At 42.6% G+C, this 25,194-nt stretch overlaps 1 protein-coding gene across 3 annotated transcripts in view; it reads right to left on the bottom strand.

The window, feature by feature from the left end:
- LOC112068742 (paired box protein Pax-7) overlaps positions 1 to 25,194 on the bottom strand; it is a gene marked incomplete at its 3' end in the record, with an annotated part of 62,366 nt that overhangs the window by 24,125 nt on the left and 13,047 nt on the right. For 2 of the 3 annotated variants that reach the window (XM_024135940.2, XM_024135941.2), the window contains 1 exon segment: positions 11,128 to 11,309. In XM_024135940.2, coding sequence (XP_023991708.1) covers positions 11,128 to 11,309 — 182 coding nt within the window. 3 annotated transcript variants of the gene reach the window in all.

The raw sequence follows: 25,194 nt of genomic DNA, 5'->3' as shown, positions 1-25,194 counted from the left end.
TGGACTAACATGGACTATGTTCAGTATCCCTGCAAGATACTGGAGGAAGTTGGAGGATGGGGGGATGGTATAAAACCTGGGGCACAACCACATCTCTTAGGACTAGAGCTTAGTGGAGGGAGACCAAAAGGGGGTAGGGGGGGTTGGGGGAAATGAAGGCTGGAACGAACGTCAGGCAAGTTGAAGGTCCTGGAAACATGTCCCCGAGTCTAGTGAAGTGAAGGTCTGGAGAGAGATGTGTTAACAGCAGTTGCTTTTCTGTACTTTTGATTTGGCAGTGTCACATATACAGTGTATCCTTTAATCCCACTGGGCAAACATTGTTAACCAACAAGGTTTCCAATTCATTTCAACACAAATAATCAATGTGATGACATTGAATCAATGTGGAAAACGAATTGGGTAAAAAAAAGGGCATTTAGCATTTTTTTCACCCAACCTAAATCCAATGACATTGTACATTTTCTTGTTGATTTCACGTTGAATTCATGTTAGTTGACAACTCAACCAAATTTAAATGAAAATTAGAAATGGATCTAGTGTCTTTGCCTAGTGGGATGTAATCTCTTATCTGAGAGGGTGGCCTGGGTCTGTATTCCACCATTTCTCTAGACCTCACTCACTAACACAACACAATGGACTCTACAGAGCTGAGGATCCCATTCGCTTATCATTGATCTACGATAACACTAACACAACACTGCAATGCATGACATTACATTGCATTCAAACCCTTTGTCTCAAATAGGATCTAATTGTCTTTATTTAAAGTTATTGTAACAATTCTACGTTTCTTAAGACAACGGTGCCTCGTGTACACATTTCACAAAGTGAACTATGTGCTACAAAAACAAGGATGAACCCTTCTGCTCATGTATTCTCAATGGTGCACTCCACAAACACAATGAACACAGTGGTGCAAAGAGGCAAAACAACACAGAAATCCTCATCGGTTTTAAACCATGCGCTACCCACTCAGCTCTGGCTGTTTCTCTCTCTGCCTGCCTGCCAGACTGACACTATGCTAATTAGAGAGGCTGGGAGTGTGAATTTGAGAGGAGAGTGGGATTAGCTCGATAAGTATCAGGAATACAGAGGGACTGAAGGAAAGTCATTTAAATTCTAATAATAAGAAACTGTTCGAACATTCACATGGATGCATTGCAACAATTTCTCCTCCACAATCTACATAAACCCTATCCATTCCTTTATGGAACCGACATAAAACCAGACTGGTGGGAACATGGATGCCTGTTGGGTTGGGTGGGCTCTGCTATTGTAACTACTGAATCCTACTATGCCATTCTCTCCTGCCATTGGTAATCACCTAGCATAGAAACAACCTGGTAAATCTCTATTTCATGATACATCTCTGTGACGTCATTGTGTTTATCCTAAAGTACATAAAATGAATATATCTGTCTTTGATGAATGTGTGACAATATGTCCCTTTCAGTTTTGGGGGATTGACAAGATGGGTCAAGATGGAACTCTGCAAGATTTGGTTGTTCAACATGAAAATAAGACATTCAATAGATAGTCTATAATCTATCCTGTGACACTATGAGGTAGTGCTGGGATCTCTCCTCAGCCTCTCCATAGAGGCCTCAGAGATCAGAGACAGGGCACCACAGAGACAAACAGAGCAGGATCCTCTACTCTCTGTGTCGGCTAGCATCAGAAGCCTAGCGCACTCTCCAGATAGAGAGAAAAACGTCTTCCCAAATTGATTTCTACGCTTCATAAAAGGCTATGCTTATACCTTATTAGATCCCTCTAACTATAATAGCTACATGCAAAATGTTTATTGGTAATGAAAGGGGAGCTATGTGACAGATTCGCTAAGCGAGCCAGCCAGCGCCGCCACCGCTCAGATGAGTCTCCTCAGAAGAGGTAGAGTCGGCCTCGTAAAAACTTCAGCCTAAATAGAAAAGAATGTAATTCACTTCATGTGTGAGGAGGAGAGGAGCACTGATTTACAGCGCTAAGGCCCAGGCTCTGGCCTCCCTCCCTCCCTCCCTCTGTCCTCTACCCTCCCTCCCTCGCTCAACAGCAACCCCCCTCCACCTGGCCCAAACTTCTGAAGGATAGACACAAGTGATGCTCTTTTCTCTTCTTAATAGTCTTTGGAAGGACTCCACTGCCTGATCCAGTCAGGAATGAGTGTTTTATTTCAAATGCCGAATGGCAGCACAGAGAGTGGGGTGCTCAGAACAGGAGACAGGTAGCTAGATTTATAGGGACGGGTAACCTGGAACTAATGGCTGTGCGATATGGATCAGATCCCGCAATTTGTCAGTTGGGGTGATAAAACAGTGGTGGGGCCGGGAGAGGGCTGCTGGTAAGCTGCTGGGAGCTGTGTTTTAGGGGGTGGTGGGCCTGATGAAGATGGATGAGATAGTGTGACACAAGATGGCAGGCAGGGGAAGGGAGGAGAGGGGGTTTGGGTTGGCTGAGTTTATGGGGCAGTGAGTTTGGGCTGTGGAGTCACTGGTAAGCCAAACACTTGTCACTTCTCGTTAAACCAGGAGTCCTCCTGAGCACCCTTCGACACAAGACCTCTCCGCTTGGAGTGGGCACATATACCCTCACAGATAATAGTACTTTTACTGACTGCAGTGTATACCACACACCCTGCTTTATAGATGATCACCTAGATATCAAAAACAACTAACAGGGTAAGCCGTAACCACCACCTCAAATCCTACTGCTGGGTTTCTCCCTCACCGCACTGCCTTCTCAGCCTCCCCAACTCGTTGACATCTGGAAGATGCGTCATTGCAGCTGTGCTGGAGCAGGTCAGCTCTCAGGCCAAAGGTTCTTCAGTCCTGCCCAGAGATGGACCATTTGGGTACCTACGTGAAAACCCAGCTGGCTGACATCTTCAAAACGCACTGACACTAAAACTGTCAAGTTCACACACCAAAATCCAGCCTTTGGCTTTTTTAAATGTTGGATCAGTTTTAAAGAAGAGGCTTCACCAAGTTGTTCTTATATCAACATGTCTCCAGTGGTCAGTGTGGTTGTTTATTGAGGATGTGTCTGAGGACTTTAGCAGGTTGATGAGGAGCAGGGTAAGTCTTTGGTGTTCAGATGCAATGGGGCAGTGCTCTAGCAGAGCCAATGAAAAAAACACACATGACTCCTGAAAAAGAAACAAGGCTACAATGGGCTCCATAGTCCGTCCTAAATCCTCCTCCCAACTACCTTGCCAAACCGCTGAGCAACATTGAAGAACGATGGTCATTATTTACTTTGGTTAACCAGAGTCAGGGGTGACCTTCTCAGAAAATTAAGTTTGATTTGATCTTTGGAGACTTTCAAAGCGTTTCAAAATTATATGATGAGGAAAACTGCATTAATTATGGCTGCAATCCCTTTAACGGGATGATGTGACAACAGCCAGTGAAAGTGCAGGGCGCCAAATTCAAACAACAGAAATCTCATAATTAAAATTCCTCAAACATACATGTATCTTATACCATTTTAAAGGTAATCTTGTTGTTAATCCCACCAAAGTGTCCGATTTCAAATAGGCTTTACAGCGAAAGCACCACAAACCATTATGTTAGGTCACCGCAAAATCACAGAAAAACACAGTCATTTTTCCAGCCAAAGACAGGAGTCACAAAAAGCAGAAATAGAGATAAAATTAATCACTAACCTTTGATGATCTTCATCAGATGACACTCATAGGACTTCATGTTACACAATACATATATGTTTTGTTCGATAAAGCTCATATTTATATCCAAAAACCTCAGTTTACATTGGCGCCATGTTCAGAAATGCCTCCAAAATATCCGGAGAAATTGCAGAAAGCCAAGTCAAATAACATAAATACTCATCATAAACTTTGATGAAAGATACATGTTTTACATAGAATTAAAGATACACTTGTTCTTAATGCAACCGCTGTGTCAGATTTCAAAAAGCTTGACGGCAAAAGCACAATATTCAATAATCTGAGAACAGCGTTCAGCGACAAAAGGAAGCCATACAGTTACCCGCCAAATTGTGCAGTCTACAAAACTCATAAAAAGCATTATAACTCTTCACTTACCTTTGCTGATCTTCGTCGGAATGCACTCCCAGGACTCCCACTTCCACAATAAATGTTTGTTTTGTTCGGTAATGTCCATCATTTATGTCAAAATAGCTATTTTTGTTAGCGTGTTTGGTAAACAAATCCAAAGTCAGAAAGCGCGTTCACTAAAAGCTCCGTAACAGTCAGTAGAAACATGTCAAACGATGTATTGAATCAATCTTTAGAATGTTTTTAACATAAATCTTTAGTAACGTTCCAACCGGAGAATTACATTGACTTCAGATGTGCGATGGAACATAGCTCCCTCTCATGTGAACGAGCATGGTCAGAGCATGGCCAGGTCATGGTAGACCTGACTATTTCCTGTCTCCTTCGGCCCCACTTCACAGTAGAGGCATCAGACAAGGTTCTACAGACTGTTGACATCTAGTGGAAGCCGTAGGAAGTGCAAACTCATCCATGTCCCACTGTTTGTTCAATAGGGGTTGTGTTGAAAATCTACCAACCTCAGAATTCCCACTTCCTGTTTGGATTTTTTCTCAGGGTTCTGTTATACTCACAGACATCATTCAAACAGTTTTAGAAACTTCCGAATGTTTTCTATYCAATACGAATAATAATATGCATATATTAGCAACTGGGACTGAGGAGCAGGCAGTTTACTATGGGCACCTCTGTGCACCTTTCATCCAAGCTACTCAATACTGCCCCTGCAGGCATAAGAAGTTAACAAATTATGTCCATGATTTAAATACCTCAGGTTTTCACATGACATCATTTAGCTCTATTATCTCGCAGGAGAGAAAAAGTGTCCTTTTAGTTTTCAACCCTGTTTGTTTTTTTTCTTCATTTTTAGACTTCAAATTACCATCAATTTCCAGAAATACTCGAAAGAGACAAATGCCTGAAGGGATTCTCTCTAAAATGTCAATGTAATTGACCTACAAATATGGTTGTGAAGTGCCTGGAACATGGACAAGACACTTTCGTCTCTGTCTGGGCTCTGTAGCCCAAAGGTTCCCAGTGGGGTAGATCTAAATTATTGGTATTTTTATGTGTATAAATCAACAGATTAACTGAATTTTGGATCAGTGAAAAAGGTTTAGAGGGTGCGATACAATACAATGTAATATTATTCATCCAAAATGGATGTTCTTAACACTTAGATGCACATGGGCCTGGGAGGCTCACAGGGATATTGGTATCCACAGTACTCCATCAATGATAAGTATTTTCCCCAAAAAGTATTCTTGTATTCCCCCCACCCATTATTGTTGTTGACATAATGCACTGTAATTTAAGTTTTAAAACTGCAATATTTTCTCTCTGTCCCATGGCAAAATGTGTAGAATTGCAGGAAATTAGCTTTAAAACTGCAGCATTTTCACTCTGATGCAAAGAGGGGGGTTTTAAAAAAAGACAATCCCAGAGCCCGAGACTGAATTAGTGCAGCCATGCACTGCAGAATCCATAGTAAAAAAGCATATACACTCTGAAGTAGGTGTTGTGTTCTGATATTATGAGGGGGTCCATAATAAATTTGCTATCGCTAAAGTGGTTGTCACGCCCTGACCGTAGATTGCTTTGTATGTTTCTATTTTTAGTTTGGTCAGGGTGTGATGTGGGTGGGTATTCTATGTTGTAGGTCTAGGTTTTCTGTTTCTATGTGTTTGGCCTGGTATGGTTCTCAATCAGAGGCAGCTGTCTATCGTTGTCTCTGATTGAGAGCCATACTTAGGTAGCCTGTTTTCCCACTTGTGTTTGTGGGTGGTTATTTTCTGGTTAGTGTTTGTTGCACCTGTCAGAACTGTTCGTTGGTCATTTTGTTGTTTTTGTTCGTGTATTCATTTTTGATTAAAAGTATTATGGATACGTACCACGCTGCACTTTGGTCCTCCTCTCCTTCTCCCGATGACTTTCGTTACAGAACCACCCACCAACAAAGGACCAAGCAGCGTGGTGAGAGGGACTCCTGGACAGGTGAGCAGCACTGTGTGGACTATGAGACAACCTGGGAGGAGATAGAAAGGAGGACGGTCGACCCAGGGAGAGTGCCGGAGCCCGCCTGAGATTCTCTTGAACAGTGCGAGGAGGGATATCGGAGAATGGAGTTGGCGACACGAATACGGCTGGCAAGGAAGCCCGAGAGGCAGCCCCAGAAAGTTGTTTTTGGGGGGGGGGGCACACGGGGAGATTGGCGGAGTCAGGTAGGAGACCTGAGCCAACTCCCCGTGCTTACCGTGGCGAGCGTCGTTACTGGTCAGGCAACGTGTTATGCGGTGGAGCGCACGGTGTCTCCAGTACGTGTTCATAGCCCGGTACGTTACATCGCAGCTCTTCGCATCTGCCGGGCGAGAGTGGGCATCGAGCCAGGAAGGAGTGTGCCAGCCCTGCTCTCCAGGCCTCTAGTGCGTCTCCTCGTCCTGGTTTATCCTGCGCCAACTCTGCACACTGTGTCTCCAGTGCGTCTGCATAGCCCAGTGCGTCCTGTGCCTGCGTCCCGCACGTGCAGGGCCAAAGTCACCATACACCCAGGACGGGTTGTGCAGGCTCTTTGCTCGAGACCTCCAGTGCTCCTCCAGGGCCCAGTGCATCCGGTGCCTCGGCCAAGGACAAGGCCTCCTGCATGTCTCCCCAGCCTGGTGAGTCCTGTGCCTGTGCTAAGCCCTAATTCTCCTGCATGTCTCCCCAGCCTGGTGAATCATGTGCCTTCTCCCAGAGCCAAGCCTCCAGTGTTGATCCATGGCAAGAAACCTCCAGTGATGATCCATGGCAAGAAGCCTCAAGTGATGATCCATGGCACGAAGCCTCCAGTGATGATCCATGGCACGAAGCCTCCTGGGTGCTGATTCCATGGCACGAGCCTCCGTGATGATCCATGGCCGAAGCCTCCAGTTGATGATTCCATGCACGTAAGCCACCAGTTGATGATCCATGGCACGAAAGCCTCCAGTGAGGATTCCATTGGCACAAACCTCCAGTGAGGCGTTTCCTCCAGCAACGGCCCTCAAGTCCGGCAGCCTCCAGACGACACCCTCTAGTCCGGAGCCTCCAGCGACACCCTCTAGTCCGGGCCTCCAGCGACGCCCTCTAGTCCGGAGCCTCCAAAGACGCCCTCTAGTCCGGAGCAGCCAGAGTCTCCCTCCTGTCCGGAGCAGCCAAGTCTCCCTCCTGTCCGGAGCAGCCAGGGCCTCCCTCCTGTCCGGCGCTGCCAGAGCCTCCCGCCTGTCCGCGCTGCCAGAGCTCCCGCCTGTCCGGCGCTGCCAGAGTTTCCCTCCTATTTGGGGTCCGTGTAAGGGTCCCCAGTCCGGGGTCGGCGGCGAGGGTTGCCACACAGAGGCGCTACATAAGGGGCCAAGACTAAGGGGTGGGGTCTACGTCCCGCATCAGAGCCGCCACCGCGGGGAAATGCCCACCCAGACCCCCCCGTATTAGTTTCAGGTTTTGCGGCCGGAGTCCGCACTTTGGGGGTACTGTCACGCCCTGACCGTAGATTGCTTTGTATGTTTCTATTTTTAGTTTGGTCAGGGTGTGATGTGGGTGGGTTCTATGTTGTAGGTCTAGGTTTTCTGTTTCTATGTGTTTGGCCTGGTATGGTTCTCAATCAGAGGCAGCTGTCTATCGTTGTCTCTGATTGGAGAGCATACTTAGGTAGCCTGTTTTCCCACTTGTGTTTGTGGGTGGTTATTTTCTGGTTAGTGTTTGTTGCACCTGTCAGAACTGTTCGTTGGTCGTTTTGTTGTTTTTGTTTGTGTATTCATCTTGATTACAAGTATTATGGATACGTACCACGCTGCACTTTGGTCCTCTCCTTCTCCCGACGACTTTCGTTACAGTGGTCCCCTAAAAATAAACTATTTGGGAACCCCTGCTCTAGCCTACATGGCACTCTGCTCCACCAATCTTACACAGGTTTGCTGGATCTTTTCATCTTCGAGACCAATCACAATGAGCTTCACAAGCTCCACTCTACAAGGTCTAAATTCAAAAATTTGACCAAATGACATTGTAAATACGAAGCATTGTAACCCATCTGTCATAACTCAAAATATATTAGACATGCATGTCTTTTCCAGATGTATTTCATGAGACATCCTTTACACTGTAATGGAGGAGAATCTTCAGAAAAAGAGATTAATCAAATAATAACTGAAAGACCTTCCCAATCTCATGTTCAATTTTGCCTCATAAGCATATTTGAAACATTCTGAAATGTAATATAGCGCAAGAAAATATGCATGAGATAAATCTCTCAGCATCCTCCACTGAGTGTTGCAGTAACCAGTTAGACAACTTTCTTTTTGGACGGTTTGCTAGACAGACAAAGATATGTGTGGAATCAGTTACCCCTAACCGCATGTTTGGAGTGTGAGGAACAGTTAGCGCGCGGGGTGGTTCAGAGTTTGGGAGGTTCAAGGGGAGTGAGCGAGGGGTTGTGGTAAGAAGAGAGGGTTGCCCTTTTTTACTAGCATCTGATTGATTAATGTTGTTGTCAGGGCATGAGGTCCCTGGAGAGGATGAGGGACCCTCCATGATATGCACATGGTTTTTCAAGCGGCGGCAGGCTTGAAAGTGAGAGATGCTGGCCAAAGGCCGAAATGAGAAATCCATCAGGAACGCATTTCCTCTCTCTCTCCCTCTCTTTGTCTCGCTCTCTTTCTCTTCTCCTCTCTCTCTTTCTCTCCCTCCCTCCCTTCTGAACAGCTGCTGCTATAACTCTACTGTATTTTCCTTTAGTGTTACATAAAACCACATGGTACACAAGCTGTCAGGCAGGTCCTGAGTGGAGTCTTGGGTGTAGAGAAACAGAGCCTCCCCTGTCGAGGACTCACAGACACAACTCCCAGGTGAGGTGAGGAGGTAAAATATGGGTAAAAAAGACCTGCACTTGGATGAATGAATATTGTCGCTAGTAACTCTACATACCCCTTGCACAATCTTCAAATGTTGCTGCCTTAAAATTACATCTAAAAGGAATTCAATGGGATTTGTTTTGCTTCCGATCTACACAACATACTCCACAGTTCCGAAATGAAAGAGAGGTTAAAGAAAATGTTCCAAGTGAATACAATGAAGATGTCTTGATTGCGTATGTCTTCACACCCCAGAGTTAATACTTGAAGGAAGAACCTTGGGCAGCCATTACAGCTGTTCATCATTTTGAATAAGATGATACCAATTTTGCACAACTCTTAGGGCAACATACAGTATATCCATTGCTTTTGTCAAAATTGTTCAAGCTCAGTACATTTGGATGGGAATCATTGATTGGAAGCTATATTAAACTTTGCCTGCGATTTTAAAGCAGATTCAACACCTCTAGGAAAGCCATTCTGGTGTCGTTGGCATTAAAAGTTGTATAATTGTCCCCCCCAATAAAACTATGACAGTGTTCGTTTTTCTCTGGGGTGTGAAGACATACGCAATCAAGATGCCTTCTTTTATTATTATTAGTAGTAGTAATTTTTTTAATACAAATTATTTCACTTTGAAAATGTGGAGTAAGTTGTGTAGATGGGTAGATTTTTATTATTTCGTAAGACTATAGCAGGATATAAAAACTGAAGTTTGTCATGTACAGTTGTGGCCAAAAGTTTTGAGAATGACACAAATATAAATTTTCACAAAGTCTGTTGCCTCAGTTTGTATGATGGCAATTTGCATATACTCCAGAATGTTATGAAGAGTGATCAGATGAATTGCAATTAATTGCAAAGTCCCTCTTTGCCATACAAATGAACTGAATCCCCCAAAAACATTTCCACTGCATTTCAGCCCTGCCACAAAAAGACCAGCTGACATCATGTCAGTGATTCACTCGTTAATACAGGTGTGAGTGTTGACGAGGACAAGGCTGGACATCACTCTGTCATGTTGATTGAGTTCGAATAACAGACTGGAAGCTTCAAAAGGAGGGTGGTGCATGGAATCATTGTTCTTCCTCTGTCAATCATGGTTACCTGCAAGGAAACACGTGCAGTCATCATTGCTTTGCACAAAAAGGGCTTCACAGGCAAGGATATTGCTGCCAGTAAGATTGCAACTAAATCAACCATTTATCGCATCATCAAGAACTTCAAGGAGAGCGGTTCAATTGTTGTGAAGAAGGCTTCAGGGCACCCAAGAAAGTCCAGCAAGCGCCAGGACAGTCTCCTAATGTTGATTCAGCTGCGGAATCGGGGCACCACCAGTACAGAGCTTGCTCAGGAATGGCAGCAGGCAGGTGTGAGTGCATCTGCATGCACAGTGAGGCGAAGACTTTTGGAGGATGGCCTGGTGTCAAGAAGGGCAGCAAAGAAGCCACTTCTCTCCAGGAAAAACATCAGGGACAGACTGATATTCTGCAAAAGGTACAGGGATTGGACTGCTGAGGACTGGGGTAAAGTCATTTTCTCTGATGAATCCCCTTTCCGATTGTTGGGGGAATCCGGAAAAAACCTTGTCCGGAGAAGACAAGGTGAGCGCTACCATCAGTCCTGTGTCATGCCAACAGTAAAGCATCCTGAGATCATTCATGTGTGGGGTTGCTTCTCAGCCAAGGGAGTGGGCTCACTCACAATTTTGCCTAAGAACACAGCCATAATAAAGAATGGTACCAACACATCCTCCGAGAGCAACTTCTCCCAACCATCCAGGAACAGTTTGGTGACGAACAATGCCTTTTCCAGCATGATGGAGCACCTTGCCATAAGGCATAAGTGATAACTAAGTGGCTCGGGGAACAAAACATCGATATTTTGGGTCTAAGGCCAGGAAACTCCCCAGACCTTAATCCCATTGAGAACTTGTGGTCAATCCTCAAGAGGTGGGTGGATTCTGGATTCAAATTCTGACCTGTCTCTTATACACATCTAGATGTGTATAAGAGACAGTTTATCGCATCATCAAGAACTTCAAGGAGAGCGGTTCAATTGTTGTGAAGAAGGCTTCAGGGCACCCAAGAAAGTCCAGCAAGCGCCAGGACAGTCTCCTAATGTTGATTCAGCTGCGGAATCGGGGCACCACCAGTACAGAGCTTGCTCAGGAATGGCAGCAGGCAGGTGTGAGTGCATCTGCATGCACAGCTGTCTCTTATACACATCTAGATGTGTATAAGAGACAGCTTCCCTGGTGTAGATGTCTGGGTAGTGTGTCCTCTCAAAGGCCTTCTCCAGCTCCTCCAGCTGCTCGGCTGTGAAGGTGGTGCGGCTTCGACGCTGCTTCCTCTTCAAGGGAAGGTCCGGCTCCGACTCCACGTCTGAACCCTCGTCTGTACGATTACCTGGGCCAAAGGGGAAGAGGAAGAAGAGGGGAAGAGCCAGCTCAGTTAATACTAGGAAATGCACTAAAATAATACAAGGGAATTTAGTAACAATGGAAAGGAAGTCCATTTTATTGGTTAGTTATTTATCTCCTCAGTTGTCTTTATTTATTTATTTTATTTAACCTTTATTTAACCAGGTAGGCCAGTTGAGAACAAGTTCTCATTTACAACTGCGACCTGGTCAAGATAAAGAAAAGCAGTACGACAAAAACAACAACACAGAGTTACACATGGGATAAACAAACGTACAGTCAAAAACACAATAGAAAAATCTATATACAGTGTGTGCAAATGTAGTAAGGTTAGGGAAGTAAGGCAATAAATAGGCCATAGTGGCAAAATAATTACAATTTAGCATTAAAACTGGAGTGATAGATGTGCAGATCATGATGTGCAGGTAGAGATACTGGTGTGCAAAAGAGCAAAAAAAATTATAACAACATGGGCATGAGGTAGTTGGGTGTGCTATTTACAGATGGGCTGCTGTGTCTGTGTTTACCCTCAAGCCTCTCTTCTGACAGCAATGAGTAACATTTTTTGTTAATTAACATAAATCATTGAAAAAGGCAATAAAAAGTAGGGCTGTGACAATACCAGTATCACAATATTTTTTCCATGGCTAAATAAATGTGACTCTGGATGACAACATAATGATTTTTGTTTCCAACATTAGGGCTGTTTTCCTAAAGAAGTGAAATCAGCTTTGTGCTTTGTTTTCTTGTCACGATACTAACGAGTATCGCGGTACTGGTATCATCCCGGCCCTAATAAAAAGGATGGATGAAACCCTGAAATGGTCAATACAAGCCCTAAAAGCCACTTTTTGTAGTTTAGGGGCACAACCCACATCAGAGGCTTGGTCGCTTGAGGGGGAGAGGCTGCAAAGAAGCTTCAAATGACAGCTTTCCCTCTCTCCGAGCACAACAGAGCAAATATTATCTTCATCTGTGGATGTTTATACAGTATATAAGAGCCTTGATACCCAAACCTGCCTGCGAGAGAGAGAGAGCGGGGGAGAGAGGCGCCAGAGGCTGGAGGCAGAGGGCCGCAGGCGGTTGGGGGCAGGAGGGGAGGGGGCGCTGGATGGAAGGGTTAATCTACCCAGGCCACCTTGCTGTTCCTCACCACACTATTCTCTCACAATGGCCCAGGGCACACTGCTGCTAAAAAAAACTGTACAGCCAGAATATACAGAACACTACAACAATATCACACCAGAACCATTCAGTCCCATATTCTGTCTTTCTATGATACTGCTGTCAATAAATGAATTACAATATATCTTACAGTACTTTTATGCATTCAACTAAGCTGCTGCATTTTTGCTTGAGGAATATAGATACTGCACAAAGCCATCCAATCCTGGCCAAGAGGAATGTTTCTGACAGCGAATACGTATTACCACAGCACATTACCATTAGAACTGAATTTAGGAAATTGCATCATTTTCACCTCCTCTGCATGTCTATTCAAACTACATGGCCCTTTTCATTTCCTGTTATAAAATGCATATTTCACAAATGTGCTCATTGAGACATTGACAAGCCAGTGTTGCTCTAGGCCTAGCTGGATGCATCATACATTTACAGTCCAGAAGGAGAGAAGGGTAAAGAACAAAAAACGAGAGATAGTCTATAGAACAAAAGAGTTTGTGGAGAAACGCTTTCTCCCCAACTATAATGACAACCATAATGATCTTCTGAAAGTTAGCCCAGGTGAATCACCTGTATTGGCTATGGGCACAACTAAGCTCAGTTCAACAAAGCCCTCTCGAATTTTTCAGCTACCACATAGACAAACTGAAGCCAAATAGCCTTCAAATAACAACTGTGAGAATAAAAGAGCAACCAAATCTGGCTGGGTCAAGGCCGGCTCTGGAGTTTAATTAAACAAGGAATTATGGGATTATATGGAGACTATCATTACAGGCCACTCGATGAGTCTTCTGAGAACGTCTTTTGTCGCCCTGAGCTCACGCTCAACGATTCTCTGCGGATTACATGCGGCCGCAGGACATGAGGCCGCATTCATTAAATCAATTTTTCGTCTAACCTTTTTTAATAAAGATTGATTCTCCAACACTGGCTCCCACTTTTGCAGAGAACAGCCTGAACATACAATGTTGAATATGTACATATATGGCATATCCCTTTGTTGGTTTTCATGAGGATGCGCATAGCGATTTGCCTCTAACTCGCCGTGACAACACTTGAGACCGGCACACACGGTCTATAGATCACTTTTCAAAGTCACCTCTGTGTCCTACGGGGGGCATGCGGGCAGAGCAGAGGGCTGCTCAACGGTTTAAACCAAACAGACACCACAGAATTCTACTGAGTTATTCTATTTTGCTCATATTTCTCTTCCTTTGTTTATCTATGTGATCGGATGAAAAGTTGCGTAAGTGGATATAGGCTCGCCAGTACTTAAAACATTTCAAAACAGAATCCTCCCCCTATACGCCAATGTTAGCATTTGCAAAGGATTTACAAACAAACTGCATGACAAACAAGACTAATGAGTATGTACTGCCACCTGTCATTCAGCCCTGGTTATAGTGACATGTGTCGTGGCACACGCAGCCAACACGTCTGTTTGTGTGCATGAACTAAAGGCAGCAAGCAGCAAGCTCTCGGTGAAGGTCAACAGCCTTATTAGTAGTGAGTTTGGGAAACAGGGATGTGAGAAGCAAACCTTATCTCTATCCAGACCACATTTTCTGAACGGGATTCAAGATTAATCAACAACACTGGGCCCCCACATGTACCAAAATGGGTTGTGACAGAAACAGAATTTCAGTTAAATGCACTGTATTGTTCCTCTCATTGTTGGTGCAACACAGAGTTGCATGCTGTCTGGTTAACATATTTACTGGCCACCCTATTCTCAGGTAAAACCCTTCAGCAGACAACATAAGACTATCTACATAAACAAACAAGTCGAAATATAATGACACTGGGTGATTACACAGTATCCACATCGTTTCATTTAAATATGTCTAACATGTTATACTTTATTCAAACAGCTGGAAACAAAGGGGGAGACAGGCAAGCAGGAGAGCAGTAGGAAGGGTAGACACGGGACTGAACCCCGGTCTTGTGACTGGATTGCATCATACATTTACAGTCCAGAAGGAGAGAAGGGTAAAACAAAAAACGAGAGATAGTCTATAGAACAAAAGAGTTTGTGGAGAAACGCTTTCCCCCAACTATTTGGTGCAGAGCCCGTGATCTATCGGTAACGCTCCCGGGCTCTGCACCAAATATTTTTATTTAATGGTGTTGATATTATAGATGCAGTGCCTCTCGGCCTAAATTATGGAAGAATAAACACTTACTATCTGTTTCCCAGACAACAAAGCTTTTGAATTTGAATAACACATGTCTCCTTGGTTTAAAATCTGTCAATGTTGATACAGGACAAAACGGTGGATGATTAGCCTACTACCTTGGAATAAACTCAATCCCTGTGGCGTTGAGGTCAATTCTCTAACACTCTTGCTGCTTTAAAACAATAAGGTACATCCTGATTAGACTTGGGTATAATGCCTCAGCTGTATTCCATTGGAAGGTTCTGGGGATATTGATAAAGCACTCGTGCCTTGCCTCATCAGTTATCATAGCAATTAGGGCCTAATTATGTATACCATGCAGTGGGTATGATTAGACAGCCGTGTATCATCCTTCAGGGCCCTCAGAGGGCCTGCTCAATAATGATTTAAAAATACAGCTTTGTTTAAACAGAAATTAACCAGGTATTGACGAGTCTTCTAAATCAGATTTTTTTTTTTTGTTTCAAGTAAAAAGGGAAACAAGTAAACATATTATACCGGAAGAGCCAGTTGTTTTACTGACATAATTTAATTGAATCTCTTTACTTATGATGGCGCCATATGTTTCCCAAAGAGATTGTTTAAGCTCTCTGTTACCTCTCTCAAAATCACAGCTTTTTCACAAAGTACTACTATTTCTAACAATATCCATAGTCAGACAGAATGTCAACTCAGGTCAGAACACAACAACAAAAGTGGTCTTGTCTCTGAGAAGCTGAGCAGTTGGTTAATAGTTTAGCGGTGAGTTTAGTGTGAGGTTTAAAGACGGTCCTCCCTCTCTCCTGATGCTCCTCACTGCTGACCCCACGGTCTGCTCAGAGCTCAGACTGCAGGCAGATGGAATACTCATCATGCAAACCTCTCCAAACCCCTCCCGGACAGCCCGCTAACCCTATGGACTCTGTTCTTCTCTTTCTCCCATCCTCCTTCTGAGGAGCCCCTACTCTCTCTTTTCCCCCTGGGAGAGAGGCTGAGGTAATATGGCTTAGATGGACCTTAGATGGATTGCTGTCCAAGGCTGTACAGTCAATAAAGACAGCTGGCTCCAATGCTCCACAAGAACATTATGCTATAATAAACGACAAGCCATACAAGCAATGTCTATTAGCACTGAAGGGACAGAGAAAACATACAATGACAGTCTAGAAAATGATCACAAAAAACGGAATCTAAGCTCCTCTCCAATACCCACAGCTATAACTGACACCCGCAACACTACAACACAGGAGGCTAATAGTAACGCTTCAACATGGCAACACAACATTCCTCAATGCCAAGAGTCTAATATGGTCAAATTTGAACCAATATAATCACATCAACATTGTGTCAGTGAATATTTAGGAAAATATTGAAAACATAGGTCAGAAATTGATACTTGTACTATGCATGTTAAACCTGTGAGGTATTTCATGATAACAGGTGATTAAGAAGCCTCCATGATGACACATGGGTGGAAGCATCATTCTTCGTCTCTCAGATTGCCTCTGAGTCAGTATTAGGTCAACACTATGGTGTGTATCCTCCTCCCTGCCCCATGCAGGGTGTTTCTGATACCAGAACCAATGGCCTCAATAACAGCTATACCTTTCCAAACTACCCAAGACAGAGGGACAAAAACAGACAGGGCTTTGGCAGTGCAGCATTAGCTCATAATGGCTAATTTTGAAAAGCATATTAGTTCCAGCTAATTACAATCAGGCCTCACGCTCAGTGTTCTGCAGGCATTCACAGGACCAGCCTCAGAGCAGCCAGTCACACCAGTTGACTGTGACTGACAGCACATTTTGTTTACTGGTAGTCTTTTTTTCATTCATTCTCACAGGACGAAAATAACATCCCACCTTTTCTCTCTACTTATGTTTGCTTGTTATTTTATGCATGCCTTTTGTCGTAGTTGATGTTGCAATTATACTATTTGTCAGTCGGGAGGGGAAATAAAAAGGCCTACTTATGCAAACAGGCCCTGTGATAAGTAGCAAATGTCTGAGATGGGATCTGCTATCTCTGACATCCATCTGTCTCTCGGCTGTCTCCTGCTCCAGGCCTGAATATAAACATCTCTCCTGTCACCAAGACTGCATGGGATTCAACCCACATACTGGAGAGGAGGGATGTTTTCAGGGGTGGGGGATCATGCAGCAACATCAAATAGCTGACAACTTCTCCATTTCAATTTTCAGAGAATGGGGCAGTATTTCTCCTCAATGCACCACCCTGTGTGTCCCTCAGTGTTGCCAAGTAGGAGAGCCATAGGAGATGATTCAGTTGTCCTACTGGAGGATGGATTTAACATAGAAACCTTATAGTACTCCAGAAAACAAACCTTATAGTACTCCATGAAAACAAACCTTATAGTACTCCATGAAAACAAACCTTATAGTACTCCATGAAAACAAACCTTATAGTACTCCATGAAAACAAACCTTATAGTACTCCATGAAAACAAACCTTATAGTACTCCATGAAAACAAACCTTATAGTACTCCATGAAAAAACAAACCTTATAGTACTCCATGAAAACAACCTTATAGTACTCCATGGAAAACAAACCTTATAGTACTCCATGAAAACAAACCTTACAGTACTCCATGAAAACAAACCTTACAGTACTCCATGAAAACAAACCTTACAGTACTCCATGAAAATAAACCTTATAGTACTCCATGAAAATAAACCTTATAGTACTCCATGAAAACAAACCTTACAGTACTCCATGAAAAGAAACCTTATAGTACTCCATGAAAATAAACCTTATAGTACTATAAGGTTTGTTTTCATAGAGTACTATATGAAAACAAACCTTATAGTACTCCATGAAAACAAGCACCAAGAGGAACTACCCACTCAGCAAGACAATGAGCCAGAGACCAAAATAAAAAACTCAATGGTTAATTTAGCAGAATAATTCATAAAGAATCTTCTCTGTTAGTTACCTCAGTCGCCAACCAGAAAACAGCTCCAACATGAGAATATGGCAAGGATGTACCTACCTAATGTTAATATGTTGAAATCAACTTGAATGATCATCATCTCCCCAGGTACCAGTGACCTTTTCAGAGCCTGGCTTGGCATTTGTCACAAATTGAATCTAGAGTTGATGATCAACAGCCACTAGTATGGCTACTGTTATCAGCTTGCAATAAACAAAAGTAACTACTCTAAATGAAAAAAGTACAGTTACACTTTTGCACAATTTAGATTATGAGTGTGGTTGAGAGTCAACAATGGACGCTCAACCAAGCTCTGACTGTATACATATACTTAAATTACATCACATTGATCTTCCCCTCTTCTCTCAAACCGTACAATCAGTTCTGTCCACTGCTTAACAGGTGGTTTAGGACAAAGGGCAGGTGTCTCCCGAGAGACTCAAAAGTAAGTGGGAAAAGATCCTTCGCATCACTGTACATCTCATACCACAAGAGTACTATGATCTAGAGACCCATAGCTACTCACTATAACCACCTCCTCATTCATTTAGGACTAAAGCTGAGCCTCACATCCAACCAAAAATGCGACCTTCAAGTGTTTTCTTGTGTCTCATTGCCACTGTCAAAAATGTGTCTATTTTCCCTCCGATCTACATTCCAAAGGACAATTCCGATACTTGTCTTTTCTCTGCTCTGGGATAGAATCACATTCCTTAGAAAGGAGAGAGTGCCTGCAAAACAGGAGAAAAAGGCAAGGGGAGGAAGAAAGACATGAGGCTCTGTAATCTTTGGTTCTCACAACAAACAATTAGCCCCATTTTCTTTTTTGGGGGTCGGGCAAAAAATAACGAGGAGTGGAGAAAGGAGAGAAGAGAGGGAGAAGCAGCGAAAAGCTATGCTCTTTTATGGCTCTTGTCATATGGATGAAGGCGCAGCGCGTCCATGAGAGCACACGCTCACCTTCAACAACAGGGCGTCCACTGGGCCTCCCGGCCCTTTCAGCCCAGAGAGACAAACTCCTCAGGGGGCCATTAGAGCATGAATAGAGGCCTGACAGCCCTGTGCAGCTCTGCGGGGCATCCATAAACGCTGACATATTGACTCCCCAGGCCTCTGCTCTGCTCTCTCTGCCTGAGTGTGAAACCGTGAAGGGCATGAAGGGTGGATTCTTCTTTTTTATACATACATTCTACCAGTTGGACGTGGGATATTACTAACAATATGATCGTAGTCCTTTTCAGAAAGGCCTTCTTATTGTGTGGGAGAAAATGGTGTTTCTCAGAAAGCGGGTAGACTAGTATATTCATACTTTTATCAAATCTTAAGATTTCCCTTTTGTTACATTGTTGTTATTTGCACAAAGACAAAATTAACAAACAAAAGTTGTTGTAGTTGTAGTTTTTCAATGCAAAAACTTATATTACAATTCTGATGGATATTTTGGAAAGTTTTCACAAACAAGTCTGTTAGACATAATAGAACTTTAACTTGGAACTAAGTAACAACTAAAAACTTTATGTGGCTATGATACCAGGAGTAAAATGCACTCTCTCCTTAAAGCGGTGTCGCTCTCTGCTACTGAGCCCAGCTTCACACCAGGTACTCTGGTGTCCAATGGGAAGTCATTCCCTGGGATCCATGCTAATTGAGGTCACAGCAAAAGTAATGAAATGGTCCCTGCTAACTGGCACTGGAACTAGAGCCCCCGTCCTCCAACAAAGGCTCCTGAACCTACCCAGGAAATCAAACAGTAACTCAGGGCTATGAGTGGAGGCATCTGGGACGAACAACTCATTTTCTCAACAAAGCCAAGGAGAGATTACTTTACACAGAATAGGAATGCACAGCAGACAATTTTCATGCCCCCGGAATGCTTCCTAATTTTCTGGACAATGTCAGACCGTAAACATTTGTCATTGTGCAAGTTTTTATGGTGCAAGGGACAGCTGGAAGAGTAGTGATGGTGTCTGTGAAGTGAAGTCTTTTTTATCACAGTCAAGGGAATATAAAAGTACAAAATCCCCAAACATAATATCCATAATCCATAAACACAGCAATTGTGTAGAATTGCCAACAGCGTCCACCATTTTAAAACATGTTGGCAGTCTTGTTTAAGGGACATACCACTACACAACACACCATAAATCTGACAATAACCACCTAATGGTCCCAGGAGGTTAACCCCTATACTAATGATGCCTCTATTACTACACACATGGGACACAGCAACCATAAGGCCTAAATAGGAAACGTAATGGATCATGATGCTGGGTATGAGTCTGACACTGAATTACTGAGGTAATAACCTACGTGCACAAACACTGTAAACAAATAAATAAATCAACAAACAAACAATTGATTGTGAAAGACAGACTATCTCAAGATCATATAAGCAAGAATTAAAGAAGTGAAACCGATAATTCACTCTTTCATTTTGCTTCATAAACTTGAATGAGATTCAGTAAATTCTAACTGAACAAACACTAGCGTATTTCCAAATAGTTCCTGAGGATCCAGGAATAATATTTCCTGTTTAGAGGGTTGGAGGGGGACATCAGTAAGTCGTCACAGTGCTTGATATTAACATTTGAAATCTGTGCTCCATAGTGTGGCTTTACAATGTAACGGAAAAGCAAAGCTTTTTGAAATGAGAGTACATATTCCCCAAGGAGAGATTGACAGAGGATGCAGAAATAAGCCCATTAGTTGAAAATGGAGGACCAGGCACCATTTGAAGTTATTTTGCAGGCTAGAATGGCAGCTCCACCCCACCGTTTCAACTCTCTCCATAACAATTTAACTGTGTGGAAAAAAACACAATTCTGATTTGCAACACTTACGGGAACATGTTTATTGTCTTTGTGCATTTAAAAAAAACGTCCTCAAGCCCAATTAAAACAAATGAAGATTGCAGTTGCAAGGCAGATTAGGAGCATAAAATGGGAAATGTTCTGGACCTAAGTAGCATAGGCTAATGGCGATTTTTAAACTAGCAGACCATGGTCAATGTCTCTCATTCATCACTAAGAGAGCTGGGCACACTGCTCTAAACGTAATTACTGTTGCACATTATGGGGGCTATTCCTGTTTTGTAATAAAATTAGCCAGAAATGCTTGTTGTGTTTTCTAATGCCACACATTGGCGTAATGCAACACAATGTCCTGATCTGTGCCAGCTGTCAAACACTGACGATTCTGACAGCCAAGGCAAATCGGAAGAAACGTTTTAAAATAAATTCTGAGGAACTGAACAGTATACCCATTATAAAATGCACTGAGGAAACAACAAAGGAAGCCAGATAGCCTGCTGTACTGTATTCATTCATATGTCATATGCATTAATCATTTCTCTAGCCACTCTCAATTCTACTGTTTGTCAAAATAACAATGGCTTAATCACCCAGGAAAGATCTATTTGTGTCAATGGTTCCAGTTACTATACTCTCTGCCTTCATATTTTGTTATGATTAAATGCATGGGATTCATGTGCTGGTCATCACTGCATATTTTACTCAGCAGCACAAACCATCTAAATATAGTCTACACAGTAGAAACCAAATCCAAACAAAACAAGACTGGACAATTGGAAGTGAAAAATAACAACCGATTCCAATATGTTCAACTGAGTGAGACAAAATATGTTTGGACTAGCAATGAATCTTGAGTCAAATTACATGACTGTGAATCACAAGCAAACAATAGCAAAACTTGATAGACACCGTAAATACTGAGAAGTTGTATTATATGAAGAGATTTCTAGGTATTCATCAAATCTAGCTCATATTTGAAGCAAAGTAGATATACGGGGGGCTTTGAGTGGATAAAGTGACAGCTGCTGGTTTTACGGGTGCAGTCCTGTAATGCATGCTCTCATATAAAACACTGGTGACAGAGCACTGCTAGTAGGGCAGGAACCAATAGGAACGTTACAGAGACAGGTGTTCTGTCTAATGGGATCATAAATACAAAATAGAACAGTCTTTTATCTGATGGAAGCTTTAAGGCAGAAATCAAAGATGCCATTGCATGCTGGTTTGGCTCATGATCTGTAAGGCCTGCATAGACATGCTATAAAAACAGAGAGCGAAAATAATAATGACCGTTTACAGATTCACGGGCCATTCATATAACAAAATGTATGTGGTCTACTTGTATGTCACTATCCATTAGCATTGAGCAAATATTATGTGGTTTAAGAGCAAGAACAATTCAAGTACAGTATCATTTTTTCAAATCAAAAACATTATTTGAAATAATTTCATAAAAAGACCTGGTTCAATTTTGATCAAATAATGAAACTTGTCTGTCCCTTATTCCTCCCTCTGACCCTGACCTTGTCTGCTGGATAGGACAGTGGTACTAGGCCACACCAGGGGATACTCCCCACTAGTTTGTGATCTCAATATCCTGAACGACTAAGACCAGTTTATTGCTAGCCAACACTAATGATGGGTATTTCATGACAACAAACCCCATTGTTTCAGGAGGTCATTGGGTGGGTTGATGTGTGCTTGTTTATTGCTGCAAATGGTAAAGGCTTAGCCATGGCTGTGTTATTGGCAGCTTCCAAAGAGATATTGTTCAGGGGATGTTTGTGTTGCTTTATCATTACCGCAGGAACAATGAGCGGCACCCAACAAACACCACAACTACTTGCTCCTCCTCATGAGAGTTGTGGAGTAGGGAAACGGAAAGGGGGATACCTACTCAGTTGTACCCCTGATTCAGTACATGCTACACACACCAAAAAGATCAAACAAAAGGCCCCCTATTTTCTTTTTCAAGAGCCCTGGAAGAGGGTGTCAAGGGGATATATCAAACCAAACAATTAAATGAGATTGTTGTCTCCTCCAAAAACAAATACTACAGGTCTCCTACTACTGAAACCTTTCCAACTAATCTCCACCACTGAGGAGAACCCTTGTCTCTTCTGGTGGCTTGGCCTAGAATCAGCAGTGAGTGAGAAATAAATGGGCTTTAAAAAACATTGCTTTTCTTGTCAAGACAGATACCCACTCAAGAGCAGCAACAGTCCAAATGTCTACTCATTCCCTTTCCAATCCCTCTAGTGTGTTTAAAGTGACACCTCTGTCTTTGTCTAATGAGAGAGAAGGGCTGTGGTCCCCAAGGGCCAGTGGTCCTGTCATCACTGAATGTTGCTTTCCTCTGGACAGCCCAGTGATTGTCCACTATCAACGTTAATACCCTCCAAGCAGAATTCATTACAGCTCTAAATCTATGAATGAACTAGCCACGGGCTGGAGCAAACCAACCATTAACAAATCACTGGCCACAAAAATAAATAGGTCTCCAAGGACTCCAGACTAAATTGGATTGCCAATACGAACCAAACCACAGACGTTTGAGAAGTTGAGAAAAACAACAGAAGAAGAGAGAAATACTCCAGAGCCCATCATGACTCCACTTGGTAAACTAACACAGTATTGATCGTCTCGTTTTTTGTTTGTTTAGAAAAGCCTTATCCCTGCTAATAGCTGTCTGAGAGTGTAATCTCTCCCTTGTCCTCCCCCTCTTCTATCCTCCCCTGCCCACTCCATTTATATGTTTCTTTTCACTGGGCCTCACATAGTTTGCGTTCAATGTGGCGCTAGGGCTAGGGTAAGGGGCACTGGACTGGGGTGCGATTGTGTTGCTAATGTTGACACCTGCCAGATCAGGCCGGGACTGTTTGGGGCCCTGCGTTCTACGAGCTGGATGCTCCAGGGGTCACAAATCACAGGACTCCCTCTGATTATGGGAAGCAGAGATCCAGCAACTGACTTGGCTAAAGAGAAGGGCTGGACAGAGAAAGACAGTGAAAGAGAGGTCATGATGTCAAGGATTGTTCACATGGTGTTCTATAATGTATATTTGAACTTTTTGAACTTGATAAATAAAGATGTGTAAAAAAACGTTAAAAACCTAGAGGTAGTAAGAGAGAGAGAGAGAGAGGGATAGAAAGTGACACACCTTTATCAAATAAAAGGAAGGGGACTAATGTGTTTTGATGTATACAACAACATTATTGTGATATTTCTCAAAATCCCGCAGTAAATCAATGCATCAGGTTATTCAAAGAAAAAGAAAAAGCCACTCAGTAATCTGTTATCTCCTTGTTAAGAACATTAACAGTAATCTCAGGAATCTGTTATCTCCTTGTTAAGAACATTAACAGTAATCTCAGTAATCTGTTATCTCCTTGTTAAGCACATTAACAGTAATCTCGAGTTAAATCTGTTATCTCCTTGTTAAGAACATCTAACAGTATCTCAGTATCTGTTATCTCCTTGTTAAGACAATAAACAGTAATCTCAGTAATCTGTTATCTCCTTGTTAAGAACACTAACAGTAATCTCAGTAATTGTTATCTCCTGTTAATAGACAACTAACAGTAATCTCAGTAATCTGTTATCTCCTTGTTAAGACATTAACAGTAATCTCAGTAATCTGTTATCTCCTTGTTAAGACACTAACAGTAATCTCAGTAATCTGTTATCTCCTTGTTAAGAACATTAACAGTAATCTCAGTAATCTGTTATCTCCTTGTTAAGAACACTAACAGTAATCTCAGTAATCTGTTATCTCCTTGTTAAGAACACTAACAGTAATCTCAGTAATCTGTTATCTCCTTGTTAAGAACATTAACAGTAATCTCTAGTAATCTGTTATCTCCTTGTTAAGAACACTAACAGTAATCTCAGTAATCTGTTATCTCCTTGTTAAGGAACATTAACAGTAATCTCATTAATCTCTCTTATCTCCTTGTTAAGAACATTAACAGTAATCTCAGTAATCTGTTATCTCCTTGTTAAGAACATTAACAGTGTTCCAGACAGAATATGAACTAAAGATTGCTTTCCAACAGAGCAAAAACTGAAAAAAATAGTTTTAAATAATTCTATTACATTAAAACACAGCTAACCACAGCACATAATTTACCACTGCATCTATCTGAGATAAAACTGCTAGCTGATCTCTTTGTCTACAGTGGAAATAAGAAAATAAGAATGGGTGTAAAAAATTACATTTAGTTTACTATTAGATTCTTACCACTACCAGTAGTCGATGTTACAATTTCCTTACAGAATTGACTGAGGAATGGGAAAATGCACTGTTGTTTTTTCATGGAAGAGGACTATTGTCAATTTGTCATTAAGTTGAATGAATTTGAAGAATATTCAACTGTCTGGCTATTATGTGTAGTATATCTAAGTGTGCAGGGAGAAAATCCCCCTGGCCATGACAGTCAGTGCCTGCCCAGATCCTTCTCTCCCTCCCTCTCTTCTGCAGTGTATGTTAATGCAGGAAAGGCGAGATCTGAGCTGCAGCAGAAGAACCCTTTCCTTTTAAACTGCTGCTGTCCAGCCGGATCGTGTCAGTTTGAAGGCCCCATTCAAAAGTGTTCATGCATCTGCCTTTGAGACACAATAGTAGCTAGTTTATAAACTGTCTGCCTGGGTGCCTAAAGGCTTCAGTTCTTATTGTTTTCAGCCCCTTAATAAACTTTTTGGAGGAGTTCATCAACTTGCCTGAATAGCCTATACAGCGAGTCTCAAGACAGAAAATAACAGAAGGTTCTTTT

Source organism: Salvelinus sp. IW2-2015, unplaced genomic scaffold (assembly GCF_002910315.2).
Source record: "Salvelinus sp. IW2-2015 unplaced genomic scaffold, ASM291031v2 Un_scaffold667, whole genome shotgun sequence".
Classification (NCBI taxonomy): domain Eukaryota; kingdom Metazoa; phylum Chordata; class Actinopteri; order Salmoniformes; family Salmonidae; genus Salvelinus; species Salvelinus sp. IW2-2015.
Note: the sequence above shows the minus strand (reverse complement) of the source record. Positions and strands in the feature narration are given on the sequence as shown.